This window comes from Chiloscyllium plagiosum, chromosome 1, assembly GCF_004010195.1.
Source record: "Chiloscyllium plagiosum isolate BGI_BamShark_2017 chromosome 1, ASM401019v2, whole genome shotgun sequence".
Lineage (NCBI taxonomy): Eukaryota > Metazoa > Chordata > Chondrichthyes > Orectolobiformes > Hemiscylliidae > Chiloscyllium > Chiloscyllium plagiosum.
The window spans coordinates 80,780,066-80,803,009 of NC_057710.1; the positions used below are offsets into that span (position 1 = coordinate 80,780,066).

The 22,944-nt window shown below is 42.2% G+C and overlaps 1 protein-coding gene across 8 annotated transcripts in view; it reads right to left on the minus strand.

Annotated features, from left to right (window-relative positions):
- The window catches only part of micu3a (mitochondrial calcium uptake family, member 3a), a 198,456-nt gene that overhangs the window by 71,713 nt on the left and 103,799 nt on the right, over positions 1-22,944 (minus strand). For 5 of the 8 annotated variants that reach the window (XR_006311711.1, XM_043690248.1, XM_043690223.1 and 2 more), the window contains 2 exons: positions 16,064-16,162; positions 2,978-3,072 (listed from right to left, as the gene is read on the minus strand). Coding sequence is in view for 7 of the 8 variants with exons in the window: in XM_043690248.1 (XP_043546183.1) it covers positions 2,978-3,072; positions 16,064-16,162 (194 nt within the window). In the remaining variant the exon portion in view is untranslated. The remainder of the gene's footprint in view (positions 1-2,977; positions 3,073-16,063; positions 16,163-22,944) is intronic. The other 3 variants (XM_043690259.1, XM_043690279.1, XM_043690270.1) reach the window with 1 other exon arrangement.

Below are 22,944 nucleotides of genomic sequence, written 5' to 3' on the forward strand. Positions count from 1 at the left end.
GCCGTGCTGGAAGTTTTTGTTGCAAACGTTTCGTCCTCTGTCTAGGTGACATCCTCAGTGCTTGGGAGCTTCCTGTGAAGCGCTTCTGTGGTGTTTCCTCCGGTGTTTATAGTGGCCTGTCCCTGCCGCTTCTGGTTGTCAGTTTCAGCTGTCCGCTGTGGTGGCCGGTATATTGGGTCCAGGTCTATGTGTTTGTTGATGGAGTTTGTGGATGAGTGCCATGCTTCTAGGAATTCCCTGGCTGTTCTTTGTTTCGCTTGCCCTATAATGGTAGTGTTGTCCCAGTCAAATTCATGTTGCTTGTCGTCTGCCTGTGTGGCTACTAGGGATAGCTGGTCGTGTCGTTTCGTGGCTAGTTGATGATCGTGGATGCGGATCGTTAGCTGTCTTCCTGTTTGTCCTATATAGTGTTTTGTGCAGTCCTTGCATGGGATTTTGTACACTATATTAGTTTTGCTCATGCTGGGTATCGGGTCCTTCGTTTTGGATACAAAAGTGGCCTGGCCACTGAAGACAGAGACTAGCAATGCAAGAGTGCCTTTTGCAATGGAGATAATTAGTATATTCCGCAGCAACAGTGCTGGACCTCTGTTGTTTGTAATGTATATAAATGAGCTGGAGGAAAATGTAGGTAGTCTGATTGGTATGTTTGCAGATCACACCAAAACTGGCAGAGTTATAGAGTTCTCCCCAACCTACACCGGCAGAGTTCTCCCCAACCTCACCCTCCTCTCATTTATCTCTCCACTCTGCAGGCACTCTGTCTCTATTCCTGATGAAGGGCTTTTGCCTGAAACGCCGATTTTTCTGCTCCTTGGATGCTGCCTGAACTGCTGTGCTTTTCCAGCACCACTCTAAAGTAAATTAATTATGGTTAACCAAGAAAGTTAAGGATATTTTCAAATTGAAAGAAAAATATACAATGTAACAATGATTAGTGGTAAACCAGAAGACTGGGTAAATTTTAAAGGCCCCAAAAACGTAATTAAAAATAATAACGGAGGAACAAAAAATAATAAGGGTAAACTGACAAGGAATATAAAAATGGACAGTAGAATCTTCTTTAAACATATGAAAAAAAAGAGGCCAGAGTGAACATAGCTCAGAGGAATGAGACAGGAAAATTAATAATGAGGAATGAGGAAGTGACAGAGGAGTTGAATAAATAATTTGCATCAGTCTTCACAGCAGTGGACCATTAACAGCATTTCAGAAAAGAATAAATGAAGGGGCAAAAGGTATGGAGGAAGTAAATACAATAAATATCACTGAAACAAAGTACAGATGAAACAAATGGAGTTGAAGGCCAATAGATCTACTTGCATAATGGATTGCATTCTAAGATAATAAAGTAAGTTGTTATGGAGGTAGTGGACACACCGGTAGTAATCTTCCAATGCCCTTACATTCTGGAGAAGTTTCAAAGGATTGCAAAACTGCCAATGTAACAGCTTTATTCAAAATGGGGGACTAAAATATATATAAATACAGGCCAGCGAACTTAACATCTGTCATTAGGAAAATGTTAAGAGTATATTATAAATGATATAATAACATAGCCTTTGGAGATATACAATACAGTTAGCATGGCTTCCTGAAGAGAAATGATCCTTGAAATATTTATTGAAGACTTTGAGGAGATAACAAGCAGAGAGATAGAGGAGAACTAGTAGATGTAACATATTCAGATTTCAAAAGACCATTTAATAAGTCAATTCATATAAGAATACTTACTAAGATCAGGGCCCATGGGATACCAGATGTGGTATAGCATGGATAGAGGATTGAATAACAATTAGAAGACAGGACTTATAATAAGGGGAGGATTTTCAGGATGGTAAACTGTAATTAGTGGAGTCCCACTTGGGTCAATGCTGAAGCCACAATTATTTACGTATAACTTGGACAACGAGAGTGGATGGGCCGTTACCAAGCTTTTGGACGACACAAAAATAGTTAAAGCAATTGGCAAGGATAGCACACAGTCTGTAGAGGGATCTGGACAAGCTAGTTGAGAAGGCAAAATCTGGCAGATGGAACGCAACATGCAAAAATGTGAGCTTATGCATTTTTGCATCAAAAATAAAGGAGCTGAATACTATTTAAATGGAGAAAGACTGCAAGAAGCTATAGAGGGCCATGGAGGTCCTGTAGCATGCATCACAAAAAGATACCATTCAAAGTCAACAAGTAATAGGAAAGGCAAATGGAACGCAGTCCTTTGTTTCAAAGGGATTAGATTTATAAAAATAAGGAAACCTTGCTGAAACTATACAAGGCACTAGTCAGACCACAACTAGAATATTTTGAACAGATTTAGGCCCCTGAACCAAGAAAAAATATACTGGCATTGGACAGTCCAGAGAAGGTTCACTAGGTTGAGTCCAGCTGTGGAGGGATTTCATAAGGAGAAGTTGACTAGGTTAGCCTTGTACATGAGTTTATGAGAATGAGAGGCAACCTTACTGAAACAAATTAGTTTCTCAGGAGGCTTGACAAGCTAGATATAGAGAGGTTATTTCCCCTTGTGGGAGATTCTAGGACTAGAGGCAATAATCTCAGAGCAAGGAGTCACCGATTTAAGACCTGGATGAGGAGGAATTTCTTCTCTGAAGGTAGTAAATGAGTGGAATTCTTTTACCATAGAGCACTGTAGAGACTGGGTACAGTATTAATTCTTAAGTATATTCAAGGCTGAGATCAGCAGACCAATAACGTAATCAATTGGTATGAGATAAGGTAGAAAAGTGGAATTGAGGGCTGTTAGATTAGATATGATCCAATTGAATGAAGCGGAATTGATGGGCTGAATGGCCTTCATTTAGTCCTATATTTCAATTTCATATCTAAATATAAAACTGTTTAAAAAATCAAAAAAACTATAAATGTGCTGAATATAACACTAATATATGAAAGCTAGTTAATCATGAAATTAGCAAGCACAACTAAATTTGGAGACTTTCAGTTGATGACTTACTTGTAAAAATCATCAAAATTCAGCTCCGCTTTGCCTCTCCTTCCAAAAAAATGCACAAGTAATGTAGTATCTACAAAGAAATTTTCCTCTGCACGCTGAAACAAAACAAATAAAAATGATCTTAGTACATCATGCTTTAAAATATTTCTGGTCTAAACATTTTTTAAAAATCCGTTTGTAAACCTTACGTGCGAAGTCTGCTTGTTGGAATCAAAATTCTCCAATTTAATCAAAACACTTTCCCTAAAGAACTACCAACTTTATAAAGTAAACATGTCTTTCAAAATACTGCACTCATAACTGGCGAGTCTCATCTAGCACCTCTCCATACTCCTGTTTGTCTCATAGACAATTCTTCTCTCATTTCCATCTTCTGCACAATGAGTATTTTTCTGTTTTCCACTGAACTCTCTTCTCTCAAAGCTTCAAGTACATTTGTTTGCATGCTCCTCTCCACTATGCATTCATATTACATAAAAATAAAGATTTACAGTCATAGAGACATACAGCACAGAAACAGACCCTTCCATTCAACTCATCCATGCTAATCAGAAATCCTAAATTAATCTAATCCTATTTGCCAGCATTTGGCCCACATCCCTCTAAACCCTTCCTCCTCACATACCCATCCAGATGCCTTTGAAATGTTATTCTACCAGCATCCACTACTTTCTCTAGCAGTTCATTCCATCACCCTGTGTGAAAACGTTGCCCCTTAGGTCCCTTATAAATCTTTCCCCTCTTACATTTAACCTTCTTCCTCTAGTTTTGGACTGCCCTACACTGGGGAAAATACTGTTACTATTCATCCTATCTATGCTCTTCGTGATATTATAAACCTTTAAAATGTCATTCCTCAGCCTTCAATGCTCCAGAGAAAATAGCCCCAGCCTCTTAGCCTTTCCCTATAGCTCAAACCCTCCAACCCTGGCTTCCCCCTGTAAATGGTTTCTGAACCCTTTCAAGTTTCACAACGTCCTTCTATTAGCACAGAGGCCAGGACTGAACTCTGTATTCCAAAACTCAAACTTATTCTTTCAAAATGACAACTTTTTTACTTTATTCAGTCTCCCACATTTCCTTCAATCTGAAGTGTTTTATAATTTACATTGAGCTATTGATTTTAGATGAATCTCATGCATTTTATTTTTAAATTAGTGTTTTCACAATGATTTATTCCACAAACATTTGCATGATATGTTTACCATTCCGTTGCATAACTTCTCTCTCGTCTAAAAGTAATGTGACCTGGATAAAGGGAAAATCATGATCAAATTGTCCTAAACATTCGTGACACATTGGCTACGTCTCAGTTAGTCTATTATTCAATTCTGCATACTACAATTCAGGAAGAATAGCAAGGATTTGGAGAGAGTGCAGGAGAAATATACTAGGACAGTACCAAGGATAAAGAACTTCAGTTATGTGGAGAAACTGCAGAAGCTGGATTGGTTGTCTTAGAGCAGGGAAGATCAAGAGGATATTTCTTTGAAGTATCTAAAATTGCAACGATTTTGAGAGTGGCACCAAGGAGAAATGGTTTCCGGCAGGGTCAATAACCAGAGAATTAAGGTAAATTGTAGAAGAACCAGAAACAACATAGAAAATGTTTAAATAAAAAAAAAAAATCACACTTCTTGCAATCCAAATGGTAACTTTTAAAAAGGATAGGGATACATACTTGTAGGAAAAACTAATAACATATCTCTCGAGGGTGGGACTAATTGGTTAGCTTTACTAAAGCTGGCACAGGCTGAACAGTGTCCTGCTGTGCTGTCATTCTGTGATTTTAATATGAATCAAAACCATTAGTTGCTGACAGAAAAATAAAATACCAAGAAACAAAATTATAAATTGAAGAGACTACAAATCCGATAGTTGGTATAAAACTGATAACTGAAGATAAACCAAAACAGGTACCGAAAATCAGAAGTAAACTAATACCACAAGGAAAATCAGGAGTAATACAAAATGGCACAAACATATTTTTTAAAATGTGAACTTAAATAAATGTGGTTAACTAGAAGGAAAAAAAAAGCTCAATTTAAGTTCAATTGCATCTGTCCAAATTTCCCTGATTTTGGGATATCAAACAATGAAATTTGGAGGTGACGGATAGCAAGTGCTTTTTATAGTATATTTTGATAGCCAGTTGCAGAAGCAGAAACAGAAGCTGCAGTATGCTTCAAAGTCTGCCTCACCTGCCTAATTTCTCATGCAAACGTATGACTTTTTTTCAGAATGTGGGCTCTCTTTTGCCTTTCACTATTGATAACAGCATTCACATACCCCCAGTTCTAATCTGAATCCTACCCAGCAATCTGATCTCTGAATCTTCCAAAAGCAGTTTGTAATTATAGTAGTTAACTGTCCCAATGTTGTACACACGACCCCATTAACAATTCAGAATTTGACAAGCTATAAGAATAGGCTATAAAAACTTGGATTGTTTTCACTGGAGTGGCAAAGACTGAGGGGAGGCTTGCTGGAAGTCAGTATAATTATGAGATGTATAGACAGAGTTGACAGTCAGAATCTTTTCCCTCCAGATACTAGGGGGCATACATTTAAGGTGAGAGGGGGAACATTCAAAGGAGATGTGAGGGGCAAGTTTTTTTATTTACACAGAGTGGTAGGAGTCTGGAACGCACTGCCACAGGTGGTGCTGGATGTAGATACAGTAGGGGTGTTTAAGGGACTTTCAGATAAACACATGATTATGTAAGGAATGGAGGGACATGGACCAAGGGCACGCAGAAGGTATAAGTTTAATTTGGCATCATGTTTGGCACAAGAGACTGTGGGCTGAAGGGCCTCTTCCACTGCTGTAATGTTCGATGTTCTATTATTACATTAATACCAGCTGAGTTGCCCTTGCAAAGGGCGAGCATGGAAACAATGAGAAGAATGGCTTCCTTCTGCATTGTAACCATTTTAAGTAATAGTAGGACAGGTGACCATAATCATCATTAAAGGGGGTAGGTTTTAGAGAAGATGGAGAAGTAGAGAGATGGATAATTTAATGGAAGGAATACTAGAGCTTTGGGCCCAGGTAGCCGAGTACACAGCTATTATTGGTGGAGTAAATAAAATTGGGGATACACAAAGGCCAGAAGTGATGAAACATGGGTACTACTTTCTCAGTAGGGATCACTAACTAATTTATTTATAAATCATGAAATCCAAACTAACAGTTATTTACTAAAAGAATAAGTCACAAGATTCTACAGTTTAAAACAATTTTTACTACATAAAACTCAATACAAACACTAAATACCATTTTAGATAACTTCCTATACCCTAATATCCAGAATCACTTTGCTTTAAACATCAATTAACACACAAATTGTAACTGATTATACACTACAAATTTCACACTAAATGGCAGATAATTAAGGCACATCTTATAAACTCAGTCCAGAGCATACCTAGGCAAGAAACACAGTCACAAAATCCTTTAAAACTCTGCTTTTGTCTCAAATTTATTGCTCCTCTTCTCAGAATTAGCCAAAACTTGACCAACCTGTTCCACTTGGCGTCGTCATCAAAACTAGAATGCAGAACCCTCTCAACTCAATCTGGATGGTTTAAAAAACCAATATTATCTTCAAATAACAGAACCAGCTGCAGCAGTTCATTCTCAGCTTTTGGATCAGGATGCTATTTTCTTTAGCTTGGCTTCTAGAACATTAATGGACTGTAACTGCTACTAAAGAGCTTGGATGGCTGCACATGCCTTCGGGTAACCACAACTGGTTTTAGTTTACTCAAATTCTGGCTAAACATCTCATTATAAACTGAGGGGGTCAGGTTCTGTTATCACATGGAGTTTCTCATAAATTAGTCTCTCCAGATCCTATTTCAGAGATCCTGAAGAATTGTGGGGCTGCAGGTGGTTGTTGGAGAAAGGAAGGACAATGCCAAGAGTGTGAATTTAAAAATTGTGGCATCACTAGACATGGAGGCAATGCAAGCCAGTAAGCAGAATTTCCCACTGTCTGACATTGCTAGCAGCTCCAAAAGTCCTTACAACACCCACACAGGATCCCCTATGGTTCCTGGATCCAGGTAGGTCCAGGGGCTTTTGGGCTGCGTTGTTCTTCCACAACACAGGGAGGGGTTTTAGGGTGTTGAGTTTTAACATATTTGCAGATGATAAGGGATTTTATAAATAGTGTCGGGAGTGTAGTGCTGGAAAAGCACAGCAGGTCAGGCAGCATCCAAAGTGCAGGAGAATCGCCATTTCAGGCATAAGCCCTTCATCAAGAATCATTTTTCGGCACCACTCTAATCTTGTCTCACCTCAATCATGCTGGGACCAGTATCCTGGTAAATGGCATGACCAGGGCTATCGATAGGATTTTAAACTAAATAGTTTGGGGGGTTCCAGTTGCATGGAAAATTAGAATATCAAAGGTAAAGCAGCAGGTAAGATTGCAGGTTAGTCATGGGGTTGTTTGTTTTCTGGTGGCAAAAATGGTCAGAATGTGGAATGAAGATAAACGTAGAGAAGTCCCCAAGCCCTGATGGCTTGCATCCTAGAATCTTAAAAGAGGTAGTGACAGTGGCTGCACTGGTTATAATTTTCCAACAATCCTTGCATACAGAAGTAACAGAGTTAGAAAACTGACATTTTTAATACTAACCCCTATCCAGAAAAGAGATGATGGAGTCAAAAAGTGGGTAACTATATGCCAATTAGCTTAACATGCATTGTTGGAAAAGTATTGGAATCAATTAAGCAAGTAATAGCAGCACATTTGGAAAATCATAATCTAATCATGCAAAGTCAACTTGGCTTATGAAAGGGAAATCTTGTCTGACTAATTTAGTAGGGTTTTTTCAAGGAAGTCTTACCCAGGGTGGTTAGAGGGAACCAGGCGTGTTGTTTTTGAAATCCAGGACACGTTTGTCTAGGCACCTCCCACAAGATTAAGTCATAGACATAGTCCACTGTGTTGGAGGCAGTATATTGGTATGGATAGAGAATTGGCTAATAGGCAAGAAACAGAAAGTGAGGTTTTTTTCTCAGGTTGGCGACCCATGACCAGTGGGATTCTATTGGGATCATCAGTACTCGGACTGCAACTGTTTACAAAATATAATAATGACTTGGAGGAAGGAAATGGATACAGACATTTCCAGGTGGGCACTAAATAGTTGGAAAGGCAGATTGCAAGAGAAATACAGTTTACAGAGAGATATTGATAGGTTAAGTAAATGGGCAAAATGTGGCAAAAAGAGTATAATGTGGGAAAGGTACTGAAGGAGTACCATCTAGAGTACTGTGAGCAGTTTTGATCACCTTACTTAGGGAAAAATATCATTTCATTGGAGGCAGTTCAGAGAAGGTTTTCTAGAATCATCTCCAGTAAGGAGGGATGTTCTTTCAGCAAAGCCTAAACAGATTGGGACTCTACATACTAGAGTTTAGAAGAGTGAGCGGTGATCTCATTAAAACATACAGGATTCTTAATGTATGTTTAGAATATTTATTAAGAATACATTGTATTTTTAATGTACATTCCACACTAAGAAGAATGTAGAATATTGACAGGGTAGATGCTGAGAGGATGTTTCCCCCTCATGGGATAGTCTCGGACCAGATAGCGTAGTCTCAGAGTGCCAATATATGACTGAGATGATGTCAAGGTGATGATGGAGGACAGATGTGGACAAGGTCAGGTGATGAAGGAGCAGCACTCTGAAAGCTCAAGATTCCTAAGATAAACCTGTTGGACCATAACCTGGTGTCACTGACTTCTGACTATGAATGAGATGAGAAAGACTTTCTTCTTTGAGGGTTGAGACACTTTGGAACTCCTTGACATAGACAGCTGTGGGGACAGAGTTCTTGTGCAAATTTGAGAAAAATAAATAGATTCTGATCAGTCAGAAAATCAATGATTACAGGGACAGGGTAGGAAAGTGGTCAGGATTATGATGGACCAGGCCAGACTCCATCAAAATATTTTAAGGTGGTGGCCTGGATCCTAACGTTTTCTTATTTTAAAGGCAGATGTGAAATGGATTTTAGAGAGTGACCCAGCTAGGCAAACTACTCAGCTTTAAGCAAACAGAATTTATTTAAACACAGTTGAAACACAAACAAAAGAAAACAATTTAGAATAACAACTATTTGAAAACCCAACCAACTCATTAGAGCAACTTAATCAAGCAGCCATTCCAATTCCTGCAACATCCCATAAACACACCACTTGGTAAGGGGTAAATTCAAATTCAGGTTCTTACAGACAGAAGAGATTTTAGAGAGAAAGCTAGTTAGGAACCATCCTCCACTGCAGCAGCTTCTCATTGTTACAACTAAAAGAAACTAATAAAAACCTGAACTGGGAAAACTGAACATGCCCCTGCCATTATTAAACTAAGCTCTTGCCCAGACATTTCAACACCTCTGTCTTTATGACCTTGCTTGGAAAAAAAAACTAAGGACAAAATAACCTTGTTAAAGGGGCAGCATTGTCACAATGGGAAATGTCTGGATCAACATTGATCCTATTGAAGGATAAGCAAGTTCAAGCGGCCAGACGGTCTACTCCTTTCCTATTTCTGATAGTCTTGTGGTCTTATTAATGAAAGCAGTTTGTGTACATTTAGAAGACAATGGTTTTAGTATTCTTAATTGTTGACTGAAAGTAACATCTGCTTATCCAAAAAGACCAAAGAATGGTGTGTGATGGAAATCAAACAAAATCAGAAATTGCTGGAACAACTCAGCAGCTCTGGCAGCTGAAAGCAGAAAAGAGAAAGCAGAGTTAATATTTGGGATCCAGTAACCCTTCTTCAGAACTGATTGTAGCTAGGAAAAATTTGTCATACATGATAGAGAAGGGGTGGTGATAGAGCCCAGGGAGAAAGAGGGAAAAACTGTTGGTGGACAAAGTAATGGGTAAAGGTCAGGCTGAGAGAACGGATAGCTGCTAATGTGGGCCATTAGTGGCTGACAATGGGTTGTTTGTGGCAGCAGCCCATGTGATGACAACTTTAGCTCTTCCCTTCATAGATGCTGCCAAAATGGAGTTTTTCCAGCAATTTCTTATTTTGCATCTGTTCATCCAATACTGCATAGTAGACAAGCAGCATAATAAATCGGAGGCTGTGGATTCATTGATCCCTTGTCATAAGATTACTCTTACAAGTCCAGTCCCAAAGTTGCCCCTGCTGTGGTTTACCACAATCAGCATTCATTCCATCCTGGGGAATGGTCAGGAAACTTTAATAAAAATTAATAACGTAGTCCTCTGGTTAACTTTAACAGATCTCTAGCAATTTCTGATTTTCCACTTCGCCAAAACAACCTCTTGCATCCAAACAACACCCTCCTGTATTCTCCCTGAGCCAGAGATAGGAAATCAAGGGTGGATTTTTCTCAAGTGAGGTAGTCTTTGGATAAAATTGGCATATTGGTGGAATAGTCTCAGTCTAACCAGTGATTTATAAAGGTTTAATGTCATATACTTGATTTTGTACTCTATACCTCCGGCAAAAGTAAGTCGCAAGTTGGACAGGCACTGATTTGTGAATGGCTGTTAAGGTGGTGCCAGTCATTGGGCAGTGAGTTGGCACTAATTTTCCAAGAATGTAAATCCAAAGTCTCCATTCTTCTCTACTTTAAACTCTCCAAGTTGAAAATATTGTGCGAAGCCTACATGTTACTGCTGCTGTTATAGAAAGCAAAAGTACTAGGTGACACGTTTACTGAAATCCCATCTTAAACTCAATTATGACAGTTTTGGAGAAATGCACACCGTGCTCTTCCGTAATGCGATAACTAACAAATGGAAATGAGCCTTTGAGTGGTTACTGCATTTGAAAATACTTGTGATATGGTGGAAACAAAATACATAAGCTTTGATTGCAATAAATTGTACAAAACAGCTGATTAGAAATTTGATAAACTGATATTCAGTTGGTTGCAATGCGAACAATTTATAGCCTGCAAAGTTACCGTTGAAGGAACAGGTCATGTGTTCCACATACTCATGTGAAGGTGTAAATTGCAAGAATGCAAGCATGCTTACACAGAGCAAGTGTAAAGTTCATAAATTTAACCAATAACATGAGTATTTTTAATGCCATTGCAGTTGTTCTAATGAGGTTTCAGTCTAGATTCAGCTTTTTATGGCCAAATTCCACTCCAACTCTATTTTAAAGTTTGCCAATGATACCACGGTTGTAGGTCAGATCTCAACCAACAAGACAGAATACTAGGAAGAGACGGAGTGTTTAGCAGCATGGTGGAAAGACAACAATTTTTCCATCAACATCAGAAAAATGAAGGACCTGGTCACTGACTTCAAGAAATGGAGTGGATCTGCATCAAAAGTGGAGAGGTGGAAATGGTCGAGAGCTTGAAGTACTTGGTAGTGATAATCTCCAACAATCTGTTCTAATCTACACGTCTAAATGACAATCAAGAAAGCACAACATCGCCTTTACTTCCTCAGGAAGCTAAGGAAGTTTGGCATGTCCACAAGGATTTTTACTAATTTTTATTGATGCACCACAGAAAGTGTCTTATCTGGATGCATCACAGAATGGTATAGCAACTGCTCTTCCCAAGACTGCAAGAAACTACAGACAGACATGAATACAACCTCGTCCATCAGAAAAACCAGCCTTCCATCCATTGACTCCATTTGTACTTCTCACTGCTTCGGGAAAGCAACCAACATAATCAAAGACCCCTCTGACACTGGTTATACTCTCTTTTGTCAGGAAGAAGATAAAGTTTGAATTCACATATGAATAATTCAAAAACAGCTACTTTCCTGCTACTATCAGACTTTCGAATGGACCTGCCAAATGTTAATTCTCATCTCTCTCTCTCTCTGCGGCTGTAACACTGTATTCTGAACTCCGTTCTGTTACGCTGATGCACTTTGTATGGTACAATCTGCCTTTGTAGCAAACAAAACAACACTTTTCACTCTATGTCAAGTACATGTGACAACGATAAATCAAAGGTATGCTGTAAGTAAAAATGGCCACTAATTTACCTGCACATGCACAGTCGCACATCTGATGTCATGTCATTAGTGGAAAGAAAAAGAAATACTAGTCTTTTAATAAAGGTCTGGTAAGTCATATTAGTTACACTGAAACCCAAATTCACTGTCTGCTCCTCTAGACCTCCCAGCACCACCATCTCAGGGCATGCTCCACAGACAGACTGCATACAACCATGTCCATGGCTGTTGGCACCTCATGTACCAGCCTCACTGCATCATCAGGGCACATCCCCAACTCACTAACAGTTTTTTCTGCACTTCAATATTAACTTTGGAGTGCAGTGCCACCTCTCGTTGGAATGCTGCTGCCAGAATATTTTACATGCAGGGACGAGCACCCTGATCATGAACTGTACCGGGCAGCATCTCATGCCTCCTTGCCTGCTCTTAGCACTCATTCACTTTTTACCTATTTCAATATGCACAGCATCCTTGCCTTGATCTCTTTTGCTTTATCCCCTTAGCAAAAGCTAACGTTCACAATATTCTTGCCTTGCCTTTCAGCACAAACACAGAGCTCGTCAGCAGTCATCAGGGAATGAAACATGCTGTTATAGGAAACAGTGTCACATCAGTGTCACACCTGCCCCATGTGCCAAACATGTAAGCACCAAATACACTGCATGTGCTTCAAACAAATGGCCGTGTCTCAAAATCTAAGGGGAATAGCCGTCAATCAATCCTTTATTAAGGGCTCTAATACTGTAAGTCAAGGGTAGCTTCTAATATCATGAGGGATTTAGGCACAGTCAGTTAGCTGGCTGCTTGGAAGTGGTCATGGTCAAAGGGTTCTTATCTTTACAATCTGGTGAGTAGGCCACAGTCAGTCCTGTTGGTCCAGTGCAACCAATTGCATGAAGTCAGTTGGAAAGCTGTATAGATATCAGACATGGTCACTCATTCTTTTGAGCTGTCCAGCTAAGTAGCTCAACAGAGTGTGCCATGGTCAATCCTAAGGGTCCATCCAATAAAGTCAAGGAGATGGGGGTGAGGCTAATGATGAGAGGTAGGAAGAATGGACAGAGGAAAGAGCCAGTAAATACAGTTACAATTGGGACAGAATGCTGAATGCAAGGGGGATTACTTATAAAGGAGGGTGGTGACAGCTCAACAACAACAACAACAAAGACAATTGAGCTTTGAATGGGAGGGGGTCTCATTGAGGGTCAGCAGCACATTGGCTTTCATGTGGGAGTGGAGGTAAAAACAACACATTACTACATCTAAGATGCTTGTTAAATATGTCTGAGGCTTGGGGATGGTTAAGATTGGCAGATAAGGATTTAGATAGAGGGGTTTGGTGTGGCACTTGGGAAGTTCAAAACCTACGGGGTTGTTGGGGAGGTCTACCAAGAAAGATACGTTCATTTGGGAGTTCACCAACAGTAAGAGGCTGAGCCTGAAACTCTCTGCTTAATGAGTGACCACTATGTGGAAAATATCAATATCAAAATATCAAGATTTCAAATATCAATGAAGATGAAAATTGCTGTGACCACACCTGAGATTGGAGGAGTAAGTGTTTTATTCTGAGGGAGGGGCTTCAATTTCAAATGATTTGAGGCGCTAAAAATGGCAACAGCATCACACAGTATCCATACAGTAAAACAGACAAATGAGAGCACCCCAATCCCGAACAAACTGATCTTCCATTTGTTATTTCTCAGTTCCACCTATATAACTTCACTGGACAATCTCCCACAAATATCCTAAGTACAGTCTTAGTGTTATCCCTAAACAAAAATGCCACCTACCCTCCTCTCTTACCCAACTTTTTATCCTTCCCATAGCACCTGTACTCCAGAACATTAAGCTGCCAGTCCTGAGCTACTTTTCTATAATAGCTACGATTCCCCAATCCCATGTTCCCAATCATGTCTGAAGTTCATCTGTCTTGGTTGTCAGACCTCTTGTATTAAGTAAATGAAGTAAAGTTTATCAGTTTTACCTCATCTGCTTTGATTATTTGACTTGCTCCCCTTATCTATTGCACCAGCCTCAGCCTTTTCACGTTCCTCACTATCACTGGTTACACACACACACACACCTCCTCATCCTGTCCACCACTAGCTTAAAGCCTCCCAAGTATCACTAACAAACCTCCCGACAATAATATTGGTCCCCTTCCAATTCAGATATACTCCATCCCACTTATACAGGTCATTTCTACACATGAAGAGATCCCAATGATCCAAATTTGAGAACCCTTGCCCCCCACATCTGTTCCTTAGCCATGCTTTCAACTCTCTCCTCTTATTTCCACTCTCATTAGCACATGACACCAGTAGTAGTCCAGATATTACTTCCTTCGGAGACCTACTCTTTAACCTTCTGCCCAGTTTCCTATATTCTCTCTGAAGAACCTCATCCCTTTTCCCTTTCCGATGTGCACAACAACTTCCAGCTGGTCACTTCCTCCGTTCAGAATGTTGCATCCTTTCTGAGACTTCCTTGACTCTGGCAGCAGGAAGGCAACATTCTAAACTAATGTGTTGCTGACGGCAGCAGAAATGTCTGTCTGTGCCCCAGACTAGAGTCCCATTACCATCAATCTTGGAACCTGATATTCCCCTCATTACAGTAGAGTCAGTCATGGCTCCAGAAACCTGGCTGTTGGTGCTATACTGCTCTGAGAGGCCATCCTCCCTTAGAATTTGCAACAAAATGCATTCCCTGCAGACAGTCCCCAGGAACATTCAAATTTTCCCTGATCTCCCACATCTCGAATCACACTCAATGAAATGCTGTGTAGAATTAAGGCTTCAGTGCTATAGCAATGGCTAAATGGATACTCATGTACTTAGCTGAAGAAAAGTAAACATAAACTTACAAATGCAATAATGCATTTACGTAACAAGCCACTGGTGCTACCGTGTGCTCAGAAAGGTTGTCTTATTTCTTTGGCAAAAGTGAGGACTATCACAGTGCTATCTCATGTTCAACAGCTGGAGTGGAGGGAGCCCTTTGGTGCAGTCCACAAGCTTTGGATTTTGGTTGGCAATGCTCGAGAACCCAAACATGTGGAGCGCGTCCAACCAGAGGTAGGTGCATCCTCCTCGGCCTGGACTCCTATTGTAGACGTGAAGGTGGAAGCTTGGGCAGCTCTGGAGTGCCCTCAGACTTCTGGAGGGTCTGTATGAGGTTCCTGCTTCGCCTGTTGCCTATAGGAACTGTCTTGTTTCCTTCTGAAGAGTCAGCTGGAGTGATGCCAATGTTCTTTGTTCCAGCATGTTGCCTTGCTGTTCATGCAGATGGCTAGAGTGATATAGTTATAAATGCCCGAAACGTCATGGAAGCAGCAAAATATGTGCAAGCCTGAGGCAGCAGGCCCCTAAGCATATTGCTGCAGTTTTGCATTTGTGTGTCAGGATTCCTAGTGCTCCCAACAAACTTTCCTGCTCCTTTTGTGTCTGCTTGAGCACATCAAGGAAGTCATAAATTGCCAATAATATGGAGTCCTCTCCCATCAGAGGCTAGGCAGGTCTCTGGATTTTGGCTGTCCTCTGAATGCAAGTGCCCACCAGGGTTTGCTCCTCAGCCAGATGCGTGCAAATTGTCCTTTAAATATGGCACTGCACTAGGGATTCCAAGATATTATGGCAGCAATGAGTACTTTTGGCTAGCATTAGATGAGAAGGGTGACACAGAAGCACGGTGTCAAGCTAACAAAGTGAGTTTCAGATAATCACACAAAAACACTAACTCAGCCTCGCAGAGATAGGCCTCCATAAAAATCAAAAATTCAGCTCATATTTTGCATTCTTCTACGCCAATTTTGACAGTCAGCTGCTTAGATTTGCCTTTTGCTTCAAATCAGTTTGATTTTCAAATCAAAAATCAAATGTTCAAACTGCCATTCTCAGGATTATTAGTTCCAACTTTTCATTGCTCTACTACATAGTCCTTAAGTCTAGGGACCTAACTTAACAGTTGCACTGCCATTTGTACATTGTAACACCGAAGTGACAATATAACTGTATTCTATGTAAAATGCATCTGGAACAAAAAAAATTAGAAAACCTTTAAGTTTTTTGATTTCACACAGATTTTGTACCTCTGCAAGGTCTGAAAACAGTGCTTGACTGGTGTTACGTCTTAATGTATCCCAGTAACTTCGGTCTGTGGTTTGATTTGGGGTATCTTTATTTACCACCTGCAGAGTTTGAAAAGGTAAAACTGTTGTAAAGTTCAACATAAATGACACATGGTGAAAGTTCATTCAGGAAGAAACAAAGTTGTAGTGTCAATTATTCCAGTATTTATTTTGATATTGAAATAGAAGTAAAAAATTTTTAAATATCCCTGATATAATTTCAACACAGAATGTTATTTACCTCTGTGCACAACTATTCAGAAAATTACAAGTGGGAAAAATAACAGAGATCCAAGTATCTGTCCATTATCACAATTGTCCTCCAGTTGGCTGCACTTGTTCACGTACTGAGCATCCTCTCCTTCAACTTCACTCATTTCCACTGATAAGAGTCCTAGCAATGCCTGTATTTTTATAGGTTGCGTAGAAGATTCCTCATTCCAGTCCTATTCTGACTCCCTTCCTCATCTCTCTTTCCAGTATTGTTGCCCTCTATTCAAAGTGGAAAATCTCAGATATTCGGTTTTGAATTTTCATCTCTCTTCCCTTCCTCAACTTCTTTCTAGGAATATGTTATATAAGAATTCATTATATGCCCACTGACACCCACAGTTATCTCAACTACATTTCCTTACATCTCGATTCCTTCTTCCAGTTGCTCTGTCACACCTCTTCTGATGATGCAACTTTTCATAAAGCTGATATTCCACAATGTTCCTCAATAGAGGAAACACTCCTCTTTTTCCTCACCTCCACTCAACAAACTTCATAGTGCTTGACATGGAACTTGGCTGTGTCTGATTTATTTTCAGTTCTCAACTCTCACCCATTTATCTAATTTCCAAACCAATGATGGAAATTAACATTTGTAGCTCAAAGACACTGTACCAGAGAGACAGAATGCAAGTTTTGATTTTTATTCTTGAAATGAGAAATTTACTTCTGCAGTGCAATGGAAATGGGGGTGGGGGGGGGGGGCAAATGATTTGAACAATCTTGAGGACAAAAAGAAAATAAACATGATGTATGGCAAAAATAAGGTATGCGCCTGCATTGGTAAATTATAAATCTTCATAAGACTAAATAAAAAAAATCTGAAGAACCGCTGATGCTGGAAATCAGAATGGGTCTTCGATTTTGAAGAAAAATCATTGGACCCAAAACATTAACTGATTTCTCTCCACAGATGCCCACCAGATCTGCTGAGATTTTCCAGCAATTTCTGCTTTTGTTTATAAACAATACTTGTCAATTTTCTGTAAAGGCATAAAAAATAGGAAGAGGATTAGATCATACAGCCCCAGAGTCTATTGCGTCATTCAATTCACTCATGGCTGATCTGTTACTTCAATTCCACTGGAGTATTCAAGTAGAGAAGACTTGATACTACTGTATAGGTTGCTGGTGAGACCATATTAGTTTCAGTTTCTTTTTTTAAATGGGGGGGGGGGTTGAAAATAAGTTCAAAAGGTCCTCCATGTCTCCATTGTCAAGGTATGACCCCAGATAGCACTCATGGCTGCTCATGTGCCCGTACCAAATTATAACGTTTTTGTCAATCCCCTCATGTGCCCCTCCTCCCACCAATGCTCAAAATATACAGGAACAGCAGGCAAATCCAAACCCCACAAACATACTTGACCTTGTACTAAAATTCACCGAGGGACAACCAGAAAAAAAAGTCACCCCCACAAACACACTTCACCTGGCATTGGGAAATTAACCCAGTCAGGTGATCAAAGCTTCAGTCAGCAAGCATTTTGGGAAGTGACCATAATTCCATTAAGTTTTAAGTTACTTAAGTAATAAGGATAAAAGCAGCCCTCGGGTGAAACGACTAAACTGAAGGAAGGCTAACAATGACAATATTAGGCAGGAACTGGAGAATATAGATTTTGGGCAGTTGTTTGAAACCAAATGCACATTGTCCTGTGGGAAGTTTTTAAAGACTAGTTGATTAGAATTTAGGAACAGTGTTCTTCTGAAAATGAAGGATAAAGGAGGCAAGATTCAGGGGATGACAAGAGAAATTGTGAGCCTAGTCAAAAAAAAAGAGGCATACATAAGGTTTAGGAAACTGGAACAGACAGAGCCTTCAAATATTAAGAAAGCAGGAAAGAACATAAACAAGAGGTTTTCATGGGGGGGGGGTGGGGGTCAGTGGTGGTGCTAATAGGAGCCATGAAATCTCTTTAGCAAACAGGATTCAAGAAAATCCCAAGGCATTTTATATGTATCTAAGGAGTAAGAGGACAGCTAGAGAAAGGTCAGGTCCACTCAAGGACAAAGGAGGCAATTATTAGATTCCCTACAGTGTGGAAACAGGCCCTTCGGCCCAACCAGTCCACACCGAACCTCCAAAGAGTAACCCACCTAGACCCATTTCCCTCTGACGAAAGCACCTAACACTATGGGCAATTTACCATGGCCAATTCACCTGATCTGCACATCTTTGAACTGTGGGAAGAAACTGGAGCACCCCCTGGAGGAAACCCACGCAGACGGGGGGAATGTGCAAACTCCACAGACAGTCGCCAGAGGCTGGAATCGAACCTGGGACCCTGGTGCTATGAGGCAGCAGTGCTAACCACTAAGCCTGATGCCCAAAGGAGGATTTAGGAGGCAAGGATGCGGGACTAAACCTGATCGAAAGTCCGTGCATGAACTGCCTGAAAAATGGGATGACCCGGTTGCTGTTGACTAAAATTCCATTCTTCAAAGGAATTATTGAGAGTTCTTTTACCTGTGAGAGCTGTGGCTGGGTTAATAATGAGGTTCAGTCAGCTGGAAAGATACAGGAGGAAGGAATCCGGTACACACTCTGGTGTTTCCTCCAAAGAGGTCCTGAACCATGAAGTTGTGAAAGCTGACTACGCTACGACCAGAATCCCTGAACTTGACTTTGAGATTCCACCATTCACACAGAAAGGAGCACTTTCTACTCGAGAGTCTGATTGACAGAGCTGTAGCTGGTCTAGAGCAGGATCAGCCCACACGGAAGGCAATGGATCCCAACATCGCCTTGAAAATTGCGGAATTTATTATGAGTGGAGACAGAAGAAGTGGGAGAGATCATTAATGAGTACTGCACATTGGAATTCACAAAGGAGAAGGACATGTTAGATGGTGAGTTTGGAGAGGGGTACATTGACATTTTTGAGCATGTCAATAAAATAAAAGGCATTGGGTGTTTTGAAAAGCATGAAGAGAGATAAGTCCCCAAGACCTGACGGGATCTATCCTAGAATGCTGAGGGAGGCAAGGGAGGAAATGGCTGAGGTCTTGTGTGAAATCTTTGTATCCTCTTTAGATAGGAGAGTCTCAGAGGACTGGAGATTAGCCAAGGTTGTTCCTTTATTTAAGAAGGGCAAAGGGATAATTCACGATATTACAGGCTGATCAAGTTAACATCAATGGTAGGGAAATTAATGGAGAAGATCTTAGGGACAGGATTTATTCCTATTTGGAAAAATATCAACCTTTTAGTGATAAGCAGTATGGCTTTGTTTTGGGAAGGTTATGTCCCACGAACTTGACTAAACCTTTTAAGGCAGTGACAAAGATGATTGATGAGGGTGAGCAGTGGATATTGTCTACACAGACTTTAGCAAGGCTTTTGACAAGTTCCCTCATAACAGTCTGATACAGAAGGTGAAGGTAAAAACAATGACTGCAAATGCTGGAAACCAGAGTCTGGAGTAGAGTGGTGCTGGTAAAGAACAGCAGTTCAGGCAGCATCTGAGGCGCAGGAAAATCGATGTTTTGGGCAAAAGCCCTTCATCAGGAATACAGGCAGAGTGCCTGAAGGGTGGAGAGATAAATGAGAGGAGGGTGGGGGTGGGGAGAAAGTAGCATAAAGTACAGATAGGTCAGGGAAGAGGGCGAGGGAAGGTAGCAAAGAGTACAATGGGTGGATGGGGGTGGGATGAAGGTGATAGGTCAGAGAGGAGGGTGGAGTGGATAGGTGGAAAAGAAAATAGGCCGGTAGGACAGGTCATGGGGATGGTGCTGAGCTGCCGGTAGGACAGGTCATGGGGATGGTGCTGAGCTGGAAGTTTGGAACTGGGGTGAGGTAAGGGAAGGGGAAATGAGGAAACTGGTGGAAGTCCACATTGATGCCCTGGAGTTGAAGTGTTCGAAGGCGGAAGATGAGGCGTTCTTCCTCCAGCCATCTGGTGGTGAGGGAGCAGCGGTGAAGGCGGCCCAGGACCTCCATGTCGTCGGTTGAGTGGGAGGGGGTGTTTAAATGTTGGGTCACAGGGCAGTGTGGTCGATTGGTGTGGGTGTCCCAGAGATGTTCCCTAAAACGCTCAGCTCGGAGGCGTCCAGTCTCCCCAATGTAGAGGAGACCGCATCGGGAGCAACGGATACAATAAATGATATTCTTGGATGTGCAGGTAAAACTTTGATGGATGTGGAAGGCTCCTTTAGGGCCTTGGATGGAGGTGAGAGAGGAGGTGTGGGTGCAGGTTTTGCAATTCCTGCGGTGGCAGGATAAGGTGCCAGGACGGGAGGGTGGGTTGTTGGCGGGGAAGGACTTGACCAGCTAGCCACGGAGGGAACGGTCTTTGCGGAAGGCGGAAAGGGGTGGGGAGGAAAATATATCCCTGGTGGTGGGATATATTCGAAGGAGAAATTGTTAAGGGTGAAGACCAGTTCGCCCAAACGAATGAAAGTGTTGGTGGAAGGGTACTGTTGGGGACGTCGGGAGAGGAAGAAATGGAGGGCTTGGAGGCCCTGGTCATGGCGGATGGAGGTGTAGAGGGATTGGATATCCATGGTGAAGATGAGGCTTTGGGGGCCGGGGAAACAGAAGTCTTGGAGGAGGTGGAGGGCATGGGTAGTGTCTCGAACATATATGGGGAGTTCCTGGACTGGGGGGGACAGGACAGTGTCGAGGTAAGTAGAGATGAGTTCAGTGGGGCAGGAGCATGCTGAGACAATGGGTCGGCCAGCGCCAGACTACCACTGCACCCCCTTTATCTGCTGGCTTAATGGTGAGGTCGGGATTGGAGGAGCGGGAGTGGAGGGCAGCGTGTTGTGAGGGTGAGAGGTTGGAGTGGGGGAGGGGCGTAGACAGATTGAGGCAGTTAATGTCCTGGCGGCAGTTGGAAATGAAGAGATCGCGGGCGGTTAATAGGCCAGCACGGGATGTCCAGGTGGATGGAGTGTGTTGGAGGCAGGCAAAGGGGTCCTCGGAAGGTGGGTGGGAGTCCTGATTGTTAAAGATTGGAAGGCAGCGGAAGAAGTGTTCGATATCACGGCGTGTATTAAATTCATTGATGGGTGGGCGGAGGGGGATGAAGGGGAGTCCTTTGCTGAGGACTGATCATTTGTCCTCAGTGAGGGGGAGGTCTAGAGGGATGGTGAAAACTTGGCAAGACTGGGAGCTGGGATCTTCGCCCGCCTCCAACACACTCCATTCTCCTGGGCACCCCGTGTTGGCCTATTACCCGCCCTCGACCTCTTCATTTCCAACTGCCGCCGGGACATTAACCGCCTCAATTTGTCTATGCCCCTCCCACACTCCAACCTCTCACCCTCAACGCGCTGTCCTCCACTCAAATTCTGACCTCACCATTAAGCCAGCAGATAAAGGGGGTGCAGTGGTAGTCTGGCGCACTGACCTCTACACTGCTGAAGCCAGACGCCAACTCGAGGACACCTCCTCCTACCGCCCCCTCGACCATGACCACCCCACCTGCAACCCCCCCCACCCCCACCCCCGAACCAAACCATCATCTCCCAGGCCATATAGAACCTCATCACCTCAGGAGATCTCCCACCCACAGCTTCCAACTTAATAATACGGGAACCCCGCACTGCCCGGTTCTATCTCCTTTCCAAGATCCACAAGCCTGACCACCTAGGCCGACCTATTGTCTCAGCATGATCCTGCCCCACTGAACTCATCTCTACCTACCTAGACACTGTCCTGTTCCCCCTAGTCCAGGAACTCCCCACATACGTTTGAGACATCACCCATGCCCTCCACCTCCTCCAAGATTTCCATTTTCCGGGCCCCCAAAGCCTCATCTTCACCATGGATATCCAATCCCTCTACACCTCCATCCGCCATGACCAGGGCCTCCAAGCCCTCCATTTCTTCCTCGCCTGACGTCCCCAACAGTACCCTTCCATCGACACTTTCACTCGTTTGGCCGAACTGGTCCTCACCCTTAACAATTTCTCCTTCGAATCCTCCCACTTTCTCCAGACCAAAAGGGTAGCCATGGGCACCCGTATGGGCCCCAGCCATGCCTGTCTCTTTGTTGGCTACGTAGAACAGTCCACATTCCGTAATTATACCGGCATCACTCTCCACCTCTTCCTCCGCTACACTGATGACTGCATTGGTGCCACCTCATGCTCCCGCGAGGAGGCTGAGCAATTCATCAACTTCACCAACACATTCCACCCAGACCTTAAATTTACCTGGACCATCTCTGATACCTCCCTCCCCTTCCTGGACCTCTCCATCTCCATCAACGACGACCGACTTGACACCGACATTTTTTTACAAACCCACTGACTCCCACAGCTACCTGGATTACACCTCTTCCCACCCTACCTCCTGCAAAAATGCTATCCCGTATTCCCAATTGCTCTGCCTCCACCGTATCTGCTCCCAGGAGGACCAGTTCCACACAGAACACACCAGATGGCCTCCTTCTTTAGAGACAGCAATTTCCCTTCCCACGTGGTTAAAGATGCCCTCCAATGCATCTCATCCACATCCCGCACATCCGCCCTCAGACCCACCCCTCCAACCATAACAAGGATAGAACACCCCTGGTGCTCACCTTCCACCCTACCAACCTTCGCATAAACCAAATCATCCG